This window comes from Pelodiscus sinensis, chromosome 2 (assembly GCF_049634645.1).
Source record: "Pelodiscus sinensis isolate JC-2024 chromosome 2, ASM4963464v1, whole genome shotgun sequence".
NCBI lineage: Eukaryota > Metazoa > Chordata > Testudines > Trionychidae > Pelodiscus > Pelodiscus sinensis.
Window position 1 is genome coordinate 187081683 of NC_134712.1, and position 18248 is coordinate 187099930.

General features: G+C 39.4%; 1 protein-coding gene across 11 annotated transcripts in view; it reads left to right on the forward strand.

The window, feature by feature from the left end:
* The window catches only part of SLC4A7 (solute carrier family 4 member 7), a 194608-nt gene that overhangs the window by 161455 nt on the left and 14905 nt on the right, over window positions 1-18248 (forward strand). For all 11 annotated transcript variants that reach the window (XM_075921993.1, XM_075921992.1, XM_075921994.1 and 8 more), the window contains 6 exons: window positions 1861-1994; window positions 4595-4840; window positions 8653-8758; window positions 14338-14499; window positions 15994-16107; window positions 17817-17978. In XM_075921993.1, the coding sequence (XP_075778108.1) occupies window positions 1861-1994; window positions 4595-4840; window positions 8653-8758; window positions 14338-14499; window positions 15994-16107; window positions 17817-17978 (924 nt within the window). The remainder of the gene's footprint in view (window positions 1-1860; window positions 1995-4594; window positions 4841-8652; window positions 8759-14337; window positions 14500-15993; window positions 16108-17816; window positions 17979-18248) is intronic.

An 18248-nucleotide genomic window follows, 5' to 3' on the forward strand; every position in this document is an offset into this window, starting at 1 on the left:
ATTGTAAACCTTAATACATTTAGCTATAGAGAAATATCTTTTTAATTTTGGTAATGCCACACTGGATCGTATGCAAACTACAGCTGTTCTAACTAAATTACTTACTGGGGTTTTTCAGTTTTCAGAAATGGCAGAAATAGTCACATCCACTATTGTATAATGTCAGTGTTTCAGTGGCAGTTAGCTAATAACTGTTAATTAAAATAATGTATGAAGTGTATTTTCTATTTTTAAATTTGTTGTGAAAATGACTTTTTTTATTTTAGGGAAAATATATGGATGTATTGAAATGTCTCCTTTAAAATATCAGGATTTTGATTTATACTTGTATTGAAATTTCCAAAAATCCTCCTCCTTTTCAGAGCAGACATTCAGACTTCAATTGTAGTAATTTTTTTACACTAGAACATGTTTAACTGGACTTTATTTTTTGTAAAAAAGGCCTGTAGCATGAATACTTGCTTATTAACATGAGAATTTTAACAAGCTGTTGGCTGGTACAAAAACTGTTTCAGAAATAAAGTACATTATTGTACTGTGCCATATTTTTATTCTCCACATTTAGAAAGTATGTTTTCAGGCAGTTGGCATAACATTTAACATGGGTTGTACATGTACTTCATATGCATAATTTTTTGAAAATGTTCTCCTTTTTAAGATTGATTTAAAATACCTTCTTTTTTTTAGCTGTCTGGGATTATTTGTGGGCTTGTTCCTGCCTTCAGATACTTTGGTGTGCATCAATGAATATAATAAATTAGTTACTGTATTCATATGTTGAAGCACAGTAGCTGACTTTGTAAGGTACAAAGTTTGTGTTGAAACCTCTCCCTCACGTTCCCAGAGAACGTCACTTTCACAGTACTCCCTGTCCCTGCCACCATCCTGATTCAGAGCCGAAAGTTAATGCATTGACTGAATTAAAATACTAGTTTGAGGTAACACTTGAACAATAGTTTTTATGTGTAGCATATGAAATTTATTGCTCAAATTCAGCAAATCACAGCCCAGGGTTGTGTTTGGTTAGTTCTAGCTTTCTCTGGCATTAATAATTACAGAAGAGCAATTTTTTAAAAACCGCAATTCAACAACACTGTTGTCAAACTCATGTCTTTTTATGGGTTTTGTTTTGTTTTGTTTTTTTTACTGGCATAGGTAATTTTTAAAAACTTCAACAGTGTTTTAGATCCAAAGCTCTGCTTTCCCCTGTCTTTTATAGTGGTTTATACCTTTTTATTTTTAAGTGAAAAGTGTTTTAGTAAAGCATATTATTCAAAGGCAAAACCACATTTTCTTCTAATAAAGAGAAATGCATTACCAGCTGGGATGTTGGCTTACTATTCCATCTTTTTATTGTCATGTATACGTAAACCATTACTGTTCAGTAATACCCAGTCATGGGTTTTTTTTTTCATTTGTAATGCTTGGTTTGACTGGTGCAGGTTTGATATAGCACACTGTATCAAGTTTTGGTACAGGTATGCTGCAATATCTCCTTTCTTACAGAGAAAAAGATAGGGTTTTTTTTTTCTGTTAACCACATTTTGATAGACACTTGTGTTTGTTAAATTGTTGGTGTATTCTTTCCTCCTTATCCTTCAGAATGATTAACCTATTCATATGAGTTTGGATAGTTTTACTTTGTTCAGATCTTTTGACCGTGATACTGTTATTTCAGTGTCGTGTTAAAAGTTACTCTTATACGTATAAAGGATCAATATCAATATTGGTTTTACTGTTTCCATTCCTAATTTTATTTCAAAGTTGGTGATGTATTATTAAAATCATATGTATGCAAACATGATGATAAATGATAACCATAAATGCAACGTGTTACATCATTTTTTCCCCTCCAAACAGAGTGCAATAGAGTCTCTCTTTGGAGCCTCATTAACTGGGATTGCCTATTCCCTGTTTGCTGGGCAACCTCTTACAATACTGGGAAGCACCGGACCAGTTCTAGTATTTGAAAAAATATTATTTAAATTCTGCAAGTAAGTAATATTTACATTGACTGGATACATTTTCTGAACTTAAGGATAACTCAGTGTTCTGGTAGATTTGTAGTAGGTGAAAGTGGAAACCTGAAACCAGACCACTTGTACATTTTAGGTAGGCTGCATTTTAATTCTCAGGTGTGACTTTGCTTTGGATTGGATTGAAAGTCAAAGGATATCTGCCTTTTAGCTCTGGTTTAGATGTGACCATCGCTTTGCAAGAATAGTCCACAAGACTTTGTCAGTGTCAAATGTCAGCTTGAACCATAGTCCTGAATTGACCACAAATCTAAACCTTGAATTCTTGCCTTCAGTGTTATCTAGCTCCAGATACTGTTTCTATCCTGTCTCTCAGGCTACAAATTTAAATAGATTGAATCTTACTTTTGGAATTATAAATAATTTGATATGTAGTCTATATCAGATTAGAAAATACAATTTTTTTAAAACTACTTGTATGTTTAAAAATTATGATCATGTCTAGCTGAAAGAAAAAAGGAGTATCCCTACTTCCTTGTGGAAGTTTCATATTGTATTGTTTTTATATTTCCTTGAGGGTGCATCTGTATCAGTATTAGTTATTGTTCACTTTCAGCTATAGTGTTTGAAAGCATTAGTTTTCTTTTGGCTCTTCTAGAACAGTTTGGATACATAGATTACAGTTCCTCCCAAACATCAAATTATGAAAGAACACATAAGACTTTAGATCTTAGTTTTGACTTTTAGCTATTAGATTCCACCATATAGTGACCAAAGGCCCTAGTATTCTGCTGCTACAGCAAAAAAACAGGACTTGGAGGATTTAAAGAAGCTCCGTGTCACTGTGATGTAGGGCAGTAGTTTCCAACCTTTTTTATGCCGCAGACTGGCAAACTCATTCACAGACTTGGTGGCCTAGTAACTTTTTATTTGCATATTTTGCATATTCATTATGCAGATGAACATGCAGATACACAAATAAAATGTTACCATTACACCTAGCCCCAACCCAGCCCCTTGCCCCCTCCTCCCCCCCGGTGCCTAATACTCTTTGCCCTGCACTCCTACACCCCATGCCCTTTGACCTTTAATCTCTGACCCCTGGAGTCCATACCGACACCCTCTTGCCCGTGACCCCACCATATCCTCACCCATCACCCCTTTGCACCTACCCCACCCCCTCACTCACCAGAGCGAGGCTGCCCCCTCTAAGGATTATGGCCGTTACTGGCACACGGGCAGGGAGAGCGGCCTTCCTCCTTTGTGCGACCTCCTCCTTCCCCAAGCATATCTTGCGCCCTCATGGGTGGGAGGAAGGGGAAGAGTGCAGAGCCCAGGCCGGATTCCGTTATGGGGGGAAGGAGGAGGAAGGGAGAGTCGCCTCCTGCTCTGCTGCCGCCACCTCAGCCCCAGTGCTGCCATTGACAAAGGTGGCTGCATGAGCAGGGGGTAGAAAGCAGAGCCCTGGGGAGGCTCATCCTGCCTCTGCTGGCAAAAGCTGCCACGTGCACCTCCTGCCTTCTTTGCAACCTCTTTCTCCCCAAGTGGAGAGGAAAGAGCCTCCTGCTGCCGCTGCCTGAACCACCATGGCTGCCAGAGGTGAGCTGTCAAGAATAGCCAGCTTGAGCTCCGACAGCCACCGCGACCTAGCAACCAGCCGTTTGTGGCCCGGCAGCGGGCTGCGGACTGGCAGTTGCGAACTAGGGATGTTAAACATCAGTTAAATGAATAGTCAATCTCATGAATTCTTATCAGTTATTCGACTATTCTGTAGTCCCTAGAGGTGGGGCCGGCAGCCAGTGTAATCTGGCCCCATGCCCGAGGAGCCCCCTGCCACTCCACACTGCTGTCTCTGTATCAGAGGCAGCAGCGCGGGGTGGCAGCAGCCCCTGTCGGAGAGGGGAAGGGGGTCTGTCTAAGCTCCTGGTCCCAGTACAAGCTGGAACTGAGCTGGGCTGCCTGCCCCCAATACACTTTAAATGCAGGGCTGCAGTGGGGATAGGTCCTGGACCTGGCACAAACCAGGTCTGAGCTGGGCCAGCCTGCTAAAAAAAATTACTGGAAAAGGGAATGCGTATAGTCTATAGCGTTAACCTGTAAGCTTTTGCTTAAGGGTTAATCAGCTACACTATTACATCCCCATTTGGAACTGCTGATGTAGGGCACTGGTTCATTTTAGCAGTGAAACCAGAGTTCCAGTCCTGTGTCAGAAAGAGTCCGACCCTAGTTCAATAGAGAATTACTAGACCTTTCTGCTGAACTGCAGTAGTGACTTTGGCCCTAGCAGGGAACTATAAAAAGGTAGAATGCCTTAAAATATACCTCACACCCTTTAGGGTAGAGAGGGCATTCATATGTCCTCAACTTGCATAGCTGCTCGTTGGATCCCAGCAACCCCTCTTCATAGTAGCAGCTCCCATATCTAGGATGATGAAAAGAGTAGGGGACAGTCTCTTTTCTGCTTCTTCATCAAATAGACTGCCCTGAAGTCAGGAAAAGGAAGCAGCAAGAGTGTAAAGTGCAGGAACCAAAATTTATGCCTTACCCTTTTTTTTCAGGATGTAATTGTTTACTGTTTCAGGCAGCCTTAAAGTTTTATTTCTTTTTTTCCCAAACAGGGATTATGGGCTTTCCTATCTCTCCTTGCGAACCAGCATTGGTCTATGGACTGCATTTTTATGCATAGTATTAGTAGCAACTGATGCAAGCAGCCTTGTTTGTTACATCACTCGATTTACTGAGGAGGCTTTTGCAGCACTCATTTGCATCATATTTATCTATGAAGCATTGGAAAAGCTTTTTCATTTGGGAGAAGTATATGCTTTCAATATGCATAGCGACCTGGATAAATTGACTTTATATTCGTAAGTGTCAGGTTTTTTACAGCAGGTTATTACCAATGGAACACCTTACAGCAGGGGTCGGCAACCTTTTCAAGCCAAAGAGCCAAACTACATCAAAATTTAAAATAAGTGGTCAACAAAGAGACGTATAAGAATTCCCATTTGCATGACTGAAAATATACAACTTAATATTATTAATTGACATAATGATTAATAATAATATAAATGAAATGTACTCACAGACTTTATTTAATGAGACTTCTGCTGCTGCATCTTTTTGCAATTTCTCTGAAGTTTACATCATATCTGGTCAAATCCAGCTTCATGCATGCATTCAGGCTTTCTTCTTTCAATCTTTTGGCAGGAGGTTGGGGATATAGGGGTGCAGGAATTTGAGTTGGCATGTATGATCGGCTCAGGGCAGGTGTTTTGGGATGTAGGGGAGCTCAGGATGTATGAGGGGCCCATGGCAGGAGGTGTGGGTGTATGATGGACTCAGGGAAAAAGGTTGGGATGTGTGGGAGGTGCTGGCGTGCTAAGACAAGTGACTGGGAATGTGGGGGTGCAGGAATTTGGGATTGTGGAGATTTGAGTGCCTCTGGGCAGGGGGTTCAGATGTATGATGGGGTCAGTATTGGTGTGGAGAGGGGGGCAGAAGTGTCATGATGCTGCGGCCAGATGGGGGCTGGTTGGTCAGGCTTCATTTTTAAATAAAGTAACATTTTATGTCCAGCACAAAAGGTTTCCACGTTGTCTTTGTTTATGGCAGGAGTGGGGAACCTCTTTTGGGTTGGGGGCCACCTACCCACAGAAACCAGTCAGAGATTACACAAGTGAGAAGCACTTGGTTGGGGCAGGGGCAGAAAGAACTAAGGTTCAAGGTCTCAGGACAGATTTACTCTTCTGGGGTTCCAAGCTTAGTGGATTTTTTTGACCCCTCTAGGCTCTGGGATGAGGCCAAAAATGAGGGGTTAGGTGTGTGGGACAGGGCTGCAGGTGACTGTGATAGGGATGGGGGTGCAAGATCTGGGCAGGAGGAGGGGTGCAGAGGTCTGGGTGGAAGACAGGGTACAGGAACAGGCTGGGAGCAGTGTCTGGCTGGAGAGGGCAGAAGTGGGCTGGAAGTATGGTGTCTCGCTGGGGGGATGAGTGAGGGCAGGGGGGATGCGGTATCTGGGCACGAGTGGATGGGGGGGCACTTGCTTTCGCATTGCGTCACTGGCACTGTGTAACAGCCTCCCATTGCTCCTATTTGCCAGATTCTGGCCGATAGGGGCAAAGGGGAAGCCTCCAGGAAGTGCATCCCTTCGAGGCTGATTCCCCAGCCAGGGTAATAAAAATGGCAGCGCATGGAGTTATTTTTGGTTCCACTTGTTCCTCATATGTCGGATCCGGCAGTGAGGGTTGAGGCTTTCTCCCTCTGGACCCGCCACAGAAAGCCGGTGCTGGCGTTCCAATCTTGTGGGGGGCCGTAAGGCTGTAGCACCAGCATTGGCTCCCTGCTGTGGGGGGAGATGAGAGGACTGAGCTGGAGCTCCAAAAAAGCCATAACTGGCTCCCTACTGAGCCATACATTGCTGACCCCTGCCTCACAGACTGTTAGCAAAATTAATGAATATATAAATGCAAGTGTAAATTAATGTGTACAAATTTTTGTGTCTTGAACATAGACATGAAATTGCAGCTTTGGGAAGACATGGTAGGCATGGTATAAATAACACATAATCTCTACCGTAGGCTGTGTCTACACTGGCATGAATTTCTGGAAATGCTTAAAACGGAATACTATTCTGTTTTCAGTTTTTCTGGAAAAGGACCGTCTACATTGGCAGGCTGCTTTTCCGGAAAAGCCCTTTTTCTGGAAAAGCGTCTGTGGCCAATGTAGACGTGCTTTTCCGGAAAAGAGCCCCGATCGCCATTTTCGCGATCGGGGCTTTTTTCCGGAAAAGACTACTGGGCTGTCTACACTGACCCTTTTCCGGAACAGTGTTCCGGAATAAGGACTTATGCCCCAGCGGGAGCAGAATAGTTTTTCCGGAATAGCGGCTGATTTTGTACAGTAGAGTATCGTTGCTTTTCCGGAAATTCAAGGGCCAGTGTAGACAGCTCGCAGTTTATTCCAGAAAAGCGGCTGATTTTCTGGAATAAGTGGCCCAGTGTAGACACAGCCTAAGGGCTCGTCTACATTGGCCCCTTTTCCGGAAGGGGCATGGTAATTTTTGAAATCGCAATAGGGAAATGCGCGGGGGATTTAAATATCCCCCGCGGCATTTAAATAAAAATGTCCACCGCTTTTTTCCGGCTTTTAGAAAAGCCGGAAAAGAGCGTCTACACTGGCCCCGATCCTCCGGAAAAAAAGCCCTTTTCCGGAGGATCTTATTCCTACTTTGAAGTAGGAATAAGATCCACCGGAAAAGGGCGCTTTTTCCGGAGGATCGGGGCCAGTGTAGACGCTCTTTTCCGGCTTTTCTAAAAGCCGGAAAAAAGCGGCGGACATTTTTATTTAAATGCCGCGGGGGATATTTAAATCCCCCGCGCATTTCCCTATTGCGATTTCAAAAATTACCATGCCCCTTCCGGAAAAGGGGCCAATGTAGACGTAGCCTATGTGTTTAAACATGGTAGGCCAAGTCCTGCTCTATTACGTCAGTCACAATAGTTAAATTGATGTACATCTCCACTAACTGAAGAGCAATTTGTTTTGCTATGTAAAAATCAATTGTTTTGTTGTAGTAAATCTTAAAACCTTAAAATAAAATATGCATATTAATGAGAGTGTTTTTGACAACTGAAATGTTTTGTACTGTTAAGTTTTCAAAAATGCAAATAATTATACAGACTAAAGGATGATTTATTTTTTTTACTTTTGCATACTTTTTTAACTGTCTATCTTCAGAGGCAATCACAAGATGTATTTTTACTTGTTATGTTTGATTTTTCAGGCTCAGGTTCATTAGAACACTATTCCTCTAAGCCTATCAAATAGTTCAACTCTTTTTGCTTCTCTCTGGTTATTTGAAAAAACGTGCTTGTCTTTATTTCCTGCCCACCCCATTAAAACCCATAGTAGCAACACGAGTAGGTTCAATTATGGAATGCCAGTATCCCAAAATGCATTTCATTTGCAAACAAATTTGCTAATGTAAAGTGCAATTTAAGCATAAAATTCAGGTTAATGGCATCATAGTTTAATTATGTTAAAGAGACAGTGTCAACCTGAATATTTCAACTATCATTTTCTTTGAGTGCTCTGATGTCCTAATTTGTATAACTAGGGTCAAACTTAATGATTGAACAGGTTAAAAAGTGAATCTGTCTCTACTCAAAGCCTGTCAAATGTATAGTATAAACCAGATGGGAGAGAATTTTTTTTGTCAAAGATTCAGTTATATTCATATTCATTGCAATAGGCACCACGTTATAGAAATAAATGTAATTTCTTCCCCTCACGTTCATGGTATTCCTTTTATAAGGAATTTTTTGATAGGTACTGGCTCTGTGTTTATGGAGAGAGACCTCTGCTGCATGCAGTTTTGAAGGTATTAAATGTGTTGGAATCTGAGGGGAAAATAAATAGAAGAATTTTTCCTGGAACTCCTCAGAAAATATTTCTAATAGTTCTTTTTAATAAAGCCACTCTATTATATCACATATTGTACTGCATGTAAGAGGAGCCTCATATTCTGTCATCTTTATGTATTAGTTTGGGATAAAATTGTTATACCCATTTGAATTTCTTGGAATTGCAATACTGTGTTATGAGTTTAAAAATTCAAAAGCAAACTGAAACAAGAAAGAAACGCTCTTTACTGATACTTAATTTTACTTTTCAGATGTGTGTGTTCTGAACCTCAGAACCCTAGCAATGAAACTTTACAGATGTGGCGGAAGACCAATACATCAGTGGATACTATAACATGGTCTAACCTCACAGTTTCTGTGAGTAACTCAAAAGATTAAAACACTGTCACTTATTTTTCATATGTTTCATCCTCAGTTGAACCTCTATCAAGCTTCTTTAGAATTCGGTATTTACAAAGCACTTTTAGAACACTATCGGACTATTGAAAAAAATGAAAGAAAACTTTCTCTCTGTTGAATTGGTGAATGCCTTTTTTAGTGTTCTGTTCCATGCCAATAATTCATAATTTCACAATAAGGGCTTGATCCAAATCTTAAATATTTATCCTTTTATATCTCTGTATTTGGCCGGCAGGGCCAAATTCTTTCAGAGGCTTGGTAATTGTTTTGGTATTAATTGGTAGGGTTTTTTTTTTTCTGTGTTACTATTCTATTAGAGAAACATTCATTTTTAGGAAGATAAGAGGCCTCAATTCAGCAAAAGATTTGTGTGTGTGTGTGTGTGTGTTTAAGACTTATAGACTTAGCTGCACTTAAATACATATGTAAAGTTAAGCAGGTATTTAAGTGCTTTGCTAAATTAGGGCCTGAAAATTGTATACAGTATATTTGAGTATCTTTTGGTTTGGAAGTGAGGAAGATCTAAAACTAAGTCGTCAATTTGCAATACTCTGTACTAGGACCAAAACTAAATACCTGTTTAAAAGGTGTAGTATTAGAAAGTTTGTCTTGGTTGCTAAATAATAACTCTGACATTTCTCTCTGATCCTCCCCAGACACCTTTAGTCTAGGTTAGAAACAAAATTAACAATTCAAGATTTGCTTCCCAACTTCTCCAACTTTAGGAACATATGTTGAGTGCATTTGGTGTGTGGTCTCTACCTCCCTCAAATGTTGGGATCATTAGTCTATGTAGAAAACTTCAGTATAGACTTTGCACTTAAAAAAACCCTTGAATTCATTACATTTGTAGGATTTTTTTGGACAATGCATATATTGAAGGAAGAGCAGTAAAATGAAAAGTTACAGTATCTAAGCATGACCTGAGTAAAGAAAGAAATGTGAGCTTAAATTCAGCAGAAGGGATAAGAAAATTAAGATACTTTTAATGCTAGACTGGGATAATACAAATATGTATTTTAAATTGCTAATTACAGTATGGAACTTGGGGAAACCTGCTACAAAGGGGAAAGGAAACATGAAGTAGCTGCATTAACCTGAGCGTTGGAGAAAGGAAGATTAGAAAGGGAAAAAGAATTGGAGTTGGAAGGAAGATGCGAAATGATTTAATTTCAGTACTGAAAATGTCTGGGTAGTTTTCAGTATTTCTGTGGCTGAGTAGAAAGATACCATAGTGCTACACTAATATTTCAAAATGAGACTAACCTCACAGAGGTTAGATGCAAGCTATTTAAGAAGAAAAATTGTTGTCAACTGTGCTAATTTCTCTAAAACAGGGGTGGTGAATCTTTTTTGAGGTCGGAGCCGCTGACTCAGAGAAAAATCATTCAGGAGCTGCACACAAGTGAGAAGCAAAGAAACCCCAACCAACCAAAAACCCTCCCAACCTTACTGGTGTGGAGCGACTGAGGAGAAAGACACTCCCCACACACACATTCTCCTTGCACACCAGAGTGTAGGGGAGCTCAGCTAGTAGATTTTGTGTGTTCCAGTCCCATGGCAAGGGGGAGGGGGAGGAACGGTGGAGAGGTTGGAGCACCTACCCCTGTTTTAAAGTCTGAGCAATTGTGGCACTGGTGGACAAAGGCTTGCATTGGGGATGAAGGTTGGGTGTATCTTGCACTGCATAAACCTAATGCTCCCTGAACCCTTCCCTTCCTGATAGTTTTCTTGTGTGCTATTATGCTTGCCTTATCTTTACAAATCTGTGATGAACCTTTTCAGGAGCACACTCTTCCAGACTTAAACTTCCTAGCCAGATGGCACATTTCTCTTTCCCAGATACTGGTAATCTTCCCAGATCCACAGAGAAGTCACAAAGTTTGACACTTTGCCAGTTTTAAGTTACACAATTTAAATTAGTTCATTATTTATTATTTGAATGGTTTGATAAATCCTATTAAAAGTCTTACATTATGGACATATTTCTGTCAACTGTGACATTGTGTTATTTCTCCCTTGTGTTCTTCTTGTCAGTATCCATTTGATTTCTTTTCTGTTACTTAAATTCTAAGCTCTGTGGAGCAGCTACTGCACTCATTTTGTTAGGTATTTTTGTACAGTACTTAGTACAATAGAACTCTGTTCCTTGACCCAGGCTACAGGACACACTACTGCAATATCCTTAGTGGATTGTAAAAAAAAAATCAACTTTAAATTTTAACTGATATTATGTGTCTGTTCTGTACAGCTGGTTTCTGTTTTGCTTGCAGATTTATTTTTTCCTTTACACAACTTAGCTGAGGAAATAACCTCCTCTTAAGAACCAAACACATTTTCACAACAATTAGGCTAGTTGATGATGGATTTAATTTATTGAATTAAATAGCAACATTCTTTCTTCTAATAAAATACATTTCAGCTTTAACATATGTCACATTACAGCTTTTTAGTTTTAAAAGTAGATCTCTTCTAAGTAGAAAAGCATTTACTAACAGGCCAAATGCAGGCCATGTAACAAAGATATGGGGAAAACTAAGGTGACATTAGTTTTGTGTGAATGAGACGATGGTGTAGGGAGGAGGGGTTTAGCTTTATAAGGAACTGGGGAAACTTTTGGGATAGTGGGAGCCAATACAGGAAGGATGGACTCCACCTAAAACCAAAGTGGATCCAGACTGCGGGCACTTAACATTAAAAGGTCGTAGAGCAGTTTTTAAACGAGATGGGGGAAAGCCGATTGGTGCAGAGGAGCACGTGGATCGGATAGAGACATCTCTTAGAGGAGAGTCTATTGATAGAGATTCTCTAGGTTTTAGTCAGGAAGAGAGGGTGGAAGAGGATAAAGTATGGGCCAAATCAGACGAAAACATTCACATAAAAAAGAATCTGACACGTCAGAAAAGGACAGACAAATAAACAGTGACAAGTTTTTAAAGTGCTTGTACACAAATGCTAGAAGTCTAAAAAATAAGATGGGTGAACTAGAGTGCCTCATGTTAAAGGAGGATACTGATATAATAGGCATCACAGAAACCTGGCGGATTGAGGACAATCAATGGGACACAATCATTCCGGGGTATAAAATATATCGGAAGGACAAAATATATTGCAGAAGGAATAACAGGTATTTCGAAATAGGGCTTTATTTTGAACGCGTGTTTCACTGCCGTGTGTAGACGCGGGCAGTTATTCCGGGCTCGTCAATTTAAAAAATGGCGCCCGGCTGGGAACATGCAAATCAAGCGCGGGATATTTAGATCCCAGGCTTGATTTGCAATTTCGAATGCCTACATTTGCAACCCTATTTCGAATTAGGCTGCAAGTATAGATATACCCTAAATGAATTCTTTGCTTCATTCTTCATGGCTGAGGATGTTAGGGAGATTCCCAAACCTGACCCGTCCTTTTTAGGTGACAAATCTGAGGGCTTGTCACAGATTGAAGTGTTATTAGAGGAGGTTTTGGAATTAATTGATAAACTGAAAAATAACAAGTCACCGGGACCAGATGGCATTCACCCAAGAGTTCTGAAAGAACTCAAATGTGAAATTGCAGAACTATTAACTATGGTTTGTAAGCTATCCTTTAAATCCACTTCTTTACCCAATGACTGGAAGATAGCTAATGTAACGCCAATATTTAAAAAGGGCAATTACTGGCAATTACTCTTAGTGGCAATTACAGACCGGTAAGTCGAACGTCCGTACTGCACAAATTAGTTGAAAACAATAGTAAAGAATAAAATTGTCAGGCACATAGAAGAACATAATTTGTTGGGCAAAAGTCAACATGGTTTCTGTAAAGGGAAATCATGTCTTACCAATCTATTAGGGTTCTTTGAAGGGGTCAACAAACACGTGGACAAGGGGGATCCAGTAGATGTAGTGTACTTAGATTTCCAGAAAGCCTTTGACAAGGTCCCTCACCAAAGGCTCTTACATAAGTTAAGTTGTCATGGGATAAGAGGGAAGATCCTTTCATGGACTGAGAACTGGTTAAAAGATAGGAAACAAAGGGTAGGAATAATGGTAAATTTTCAGAATGGAGAGGGGTAACTAGTGGTGTTCCCAAGGATCAATCCTCGGACAAATCCTATTCAACTTATTCATAAATGATCTGGAAAAGGGGGTAAACAGTGAGGTGGCAAAGTTTGCAGGCTCAGGGTAGTTAAGACCAAAGCAGACTGTGAAGAACTTCAAAAAGATCTCACCAAACTGAGTGACTGGGCAACAAAATGGCAAATGAAATTTAATGTGGATAAATGTAAAGTAATGCACATTGGAAAAAATAACCCCAACTATACTTATAATATGATGGGGGCTAATTTAGCTACAACTAATCAGGAAAGAGATCTTGGAGTCATCGTGGATAGTTCTCTGAAGACGTCCACACAGTGTGCAGTGGTAGTCAAAAAAACAAACCGAGTGTTAGGAATAATTAAAAAAAAAAAGGGATAGAGAATAAGACGGCAAATATCTTATTGCCCTTATATAAATCCATGGTACGCCCACATCTTGAATACTGCATACGGATGTGGTCTCCTCATCTCAAAAAAGATATACTGGCATTAGAAAAGGTTCAGAGAAGGGCAACTAAAATGATTAGGGGTTTGTAATGGGTCTCATATGAGGAGAGATTAAGGAGACTGGGACTTTTCAGCTTGGATAAGAGGAGACTTAGGGGGGATATGATAGAGGACTATAAAATCATGAGTGGTGTGGAGAAAGTGAATAAGGAAAAGTTATTTACTTGTTCCCATAATATAAGAACTAGGAGCCACCAAATGAAACTAATGGGCAGCAGAAGGAAGTACTTCACACAGCGCATAGTCAATCTGTGGAACTCCTTGCCTGAGGAGATTGTAAAGGCTAGGACTATAACAGGGTTTAAAAGAGAACTAGATAAATTCATGGAGGTTAAGTCCATAAATGGCTATTAGCCAGTATGGGTAGGGAATGGTGTCCCTAGCCTCTGTCTGTCAAAGGGTGGAGATCGCTTGATCATTACCTGTTCGGTTCACTCCCTCTGGGACACCTGGCATTCGTCACTGTCGGCAGACAGGGTACTGGGCTGGATGGACCTTTGGTCTGACCCAGTATGGCCATTCTTATGTTATGTTCTTATTAAAGAGAAGGAGATCATTCTTATAATAACCAACTTGAAAGTCGACATTGTATAATGCTTTATTGATCTTGAGCACCAACCCTTCTCTTCCAGCAGTTGTCACCTTGATGGCTTATTTCTCTAAACACTAGAAATAAGGTGACTATGTACTGTGGAATATTTTGTTATAGAGTACTTTTCCTCCTCTTGTTCTGAAAAGGTTCTGGGAGTGTTGAAAGTTCAGGTTTAGTTCCTGACATTATTTTGGAACACGAACACACAGACACACACAAGTTATTTGAAACTTCAGCTTTTTAAGTGCAGTTTTTTTGGCTTGGTGAATTGAAGGGGATTGTCTGCAAATTAGTATGCTCCCTTGAATGACCTTTATTTTAAAAAGTGTGACTTGGCTTTTTGTTTTTTGTTTGCAGGACTGCAAAAAGTTTCATGGTGTATTTCTTGGATCAGCTTGTGGCCATCATGGGCCATATATTCCAGATGTTCTATTTTGGTCTGTGATACTATTCTTTACAACCTTTTTCCTGTCCTCTTTTCTCAAACAGTTTAAGACCAAACGTTATTTTCCTACTAAGGTAATTAGGGTTCACTGCCATTTTGCTTTGAATGATGTAATTCACAACAGCTTTGCCTTTACTTACTGTGTTTCCAAAGATTCAGAACATTGTATTGAGCATATTACTTTGTTGAGATCATTCTCCTGATGAGAACAGAAATAAATTATTGAAAATTAGCTGATAATACTGTAAATGTAGGCGTTAAAACTGAAATATAGTCACTGAGGCAGAGACTTCTGGAAGCGAGTAAAACTTCTCAAAATTAACTGAACTGGAATTTTTTTAAATTCTTGACTGTATTCACAACAATGAGTAACCTAAACGTTCACAGATATAAGCAGCACCCAGATCCCTATTAGAGTATAGTAATAACTTACAAAGTGATTAGACAGTCACATGCTTTGCCACAGCCTTTGGAATAGGGTGATGGGTTAGTACCTAACTTGTGGGGGGGAAATATATCCCCAAACACAGGAGTGTTCAGAGCAACATTCCTTCACTTGACCTGTATTAGGGAGCTGATATAATCCTTGCTGCTTAGAAGAAGTGCCAGAAGCTAATCCATTTGGCAAAAAGAAAGTGGGGAGAATGCATGTGAAATTGAAATCTATACCCACATATTGTACACATTGGCTTTTACCACTTCATCTTTCACAGCTTGCAACTCCCCTTTTGTGTAACTGAAATTAGTTGAAGTATACACATTCAGATTTCAGAACTCAGTAAAGCTGTACATTCTGAAATGTTTTCTTGGAAATAAGAATGACAAGGTAGAAGCAAGATGTAAGAAAGGATGGGATGAGCAGCAAGCCAACTCCTGAATGAAAGGAGAGCTGTGAGATTAGCCAATAGCACTGTTGACTGGGTAGTGCCAAAGCTCTATTAAATGGGGAAACATATGGTGGGGCAGCGTCTATAACATGTGACAAGCTGAAAAAGTCATCACTATTTGTGCAGGCATTTTGTGGAAAAGCATCATGGGTATTGTTTCATAGTGAAATAGCATCTTATTACATAGACTGCAGCTGTACTAAGTATGTAGTGTTTAGGATGGGATTGAAAGTTAAGCATAGAAATCAAACTCTTGCCATGGAATGATCATTGTGTTTAATATTTTGAGTTGAAGGCACATGCATCTTGTTGGACTGAGAGACCCGTTTTGATATCTGGTCCGTCTTTTAAGGCTAATGAAACCCAAGAACTTACAAAGACCTTTAAAGAATTTTTTCCCTGCAATGGATCACTTCTTTGAGTCTAGGATTTTAGATAATGTTATATCCTCTATTAAGACTGTGGACAATAGGGTTATGGTCATAGATCACTTTAATTTACAGATAAGGTATGAGAGAAGCTAAGATGGAGTGCAGGAATGGGAATTTGGGGCTAAATCTGATGTGTTTGATTATTTTAAAATGAACTAATTTAAAGTTGCAAAAATTATCCATTTTCAAAATATTAAATATAGCAGTGAAAATAGATTGTGTGTGTTAAACTGCTTTTTTTTCTTTCTAGGTACGCTCTACAATCAGTGACTTTGCTGTATTTCTGACCATAGTGATCATGGTTCTGATTGATTGGCTTGTTGGAGTTCCTTCTCCTAAACTACATGTTCCTGAGAAGTTTGAAGTAAGAAATAAATTTTTGTCCATTTAAAAAGGTTTACATGATCTGCAATTTCATGAATAGTTGTATAGTGAAAAATGAAAAAAAATTGCTGTTAAATGTGGAAAAAAATAATATTTTGTGTTTGCAAAGAAATACTATAATATGCCTTTTTTTTCCCATGCTGATTTTTCTCTGGATTGATTATATTTTTAATTTCTGCATTTTCTGCTCTGGGTCCAGTTCTCATATGGTAAAGGAAGTTAATGGAGATCCTAGCTACTATGTGGTGTATCTCAGCTGTCAGCATGAACTCTTTTCAGTAGAGATGTTTAAAAGCCAAGGAAAATGGAAAGTGTTATTTTGTCATGCTACTTTTTTCCCACCTAAACCACAGTCTCATGCAGAACCGGTCTTAGGGCAGTAGTCTGGGGCTGCAATTTTCAAAGGCCGCCAACAGAGCCAGTTTTAAGGCTGAGCCATGACTGCAATTCAGTCTGACCTCCCGAATTACTCCCCGACGTTTGCTTGTTTGCTTGTTTTTGGCTCGACAGATTTTCTAAATAGCAGCGTGTGTGGCTTTTTTTCTCCACAACATTTTTTAAAGATCTCAATTTTCTTCCAACGTGAAATGAAAACAAAGAGCCACCAATTGGTTAGGACTGGCTCTGTTCTCATGTAACTTAATTATAGTAATACACATCTAGCAGTTTTTTGCGCCACTCCTTCTGTTCACTAAGTAAATGCATTTTAGGCTTAATTATTAGTAATATCCTTAAGTACCCCTTTTGCAGATGACTTAGAACTTACTAGTTATCAAATCAGTGGGTGAACTATATGTGGCATTTATGTTGGCCTGAAAATTAATTGGGGGTAATTACCAAACTTCTTAAAATTGGTAATTTTGATCATGCAGCAGGCTCTAACATCTTAAGTAAGCGATCACCCCAGTTGGGAGACTCATGATGGTTTTCACCTTCCTCTGCACTGTTGTTGATGTGGCATTGGAAAAAAAACAACTTGACACCCAAACTGCAAAAGCATAGTTGGTAAATGGCACCTCCTCAAGAATGTCTTTCATAAATTGAATATGCTAGTAAGAGAGACAAAGCTGAGGATTTATAATACTTTGATGGCCAAGATTTTGTCTTGTGGAACCAAAACATGGCTTCTCAATGTCAAAATTAGAAAAAAGTTGATGTCATTTGGATGAAGCTTTTCCAAAAGATTTGAAACTACCAAATGGACAAATTCAGGTCAAATGAAGAGATCCATTTTTCTAACTAAATGTGTCCCACTACCTCAGACTGTCGCCCAACATTCAAATGGTATAGTCATCTGCTCCAAGCATACCAACTTCCCTATGAGAAACATCTTAGGCTTTCCATCAATAAAGCAAGATCAAAAAGGCCACCAGAAGACTTAAAATCTGGTTGGTTGGCATCAACAGATAACTGTCCTTCATGTGCCTTTCTACCATGTAGCCCTTGGAATTGGCACAGGACAGAGAATGCTGGAGGCATATAATGCATTTGGTGGCCTCCATGTTGTTCAAGTGGCAGCATGAGAATTAACATAATGTAACCTAACCGCATTCAAGCCATTTTCATTAATTGTAGTACTTGAATCCTTTTTTAATACCTTTTAAAAGTCTTATAATGAGTTCACCTGTTTCTTATAGCTAGCCTTACAGTTATTGACTTTCATTCCTATTACTCAAATTTGTTTTCTAGCCCACTCGAAAAGACAGGGGATGGCTCATAGATCCTCTTGGAGGTAATCCTTGGTGGACACTACTAGTAGCTGCTATTCCTGCATTACTTTGTACAATTCTCATTTTCATGGACCAGCAAATCACAGCCGTAATCATAAACAGAAAGGAGCATAAGTTGAAGGTAATAGTTAGCTTTTCTCCATTTTCTGATATATTCTGAACTCATTTGTAAGCATGTAAGTTAACTTATTGCAAAGAAAACTTGTTCAATGTTCAAGCTACATAAAAGTAAATAGTGTAGGTCTTTGAAATTTAAAACTAGTTGTTGCAGCTACTGAATGACTTGTTCATATTGAGTAACATATAACACATGGCTACTAAAGTGGTGGGCATGCTAGAAAACTATCCAAGGTTTTTTTTTTTTTTTTTTTTAAAGTAATTTAGTACAGAA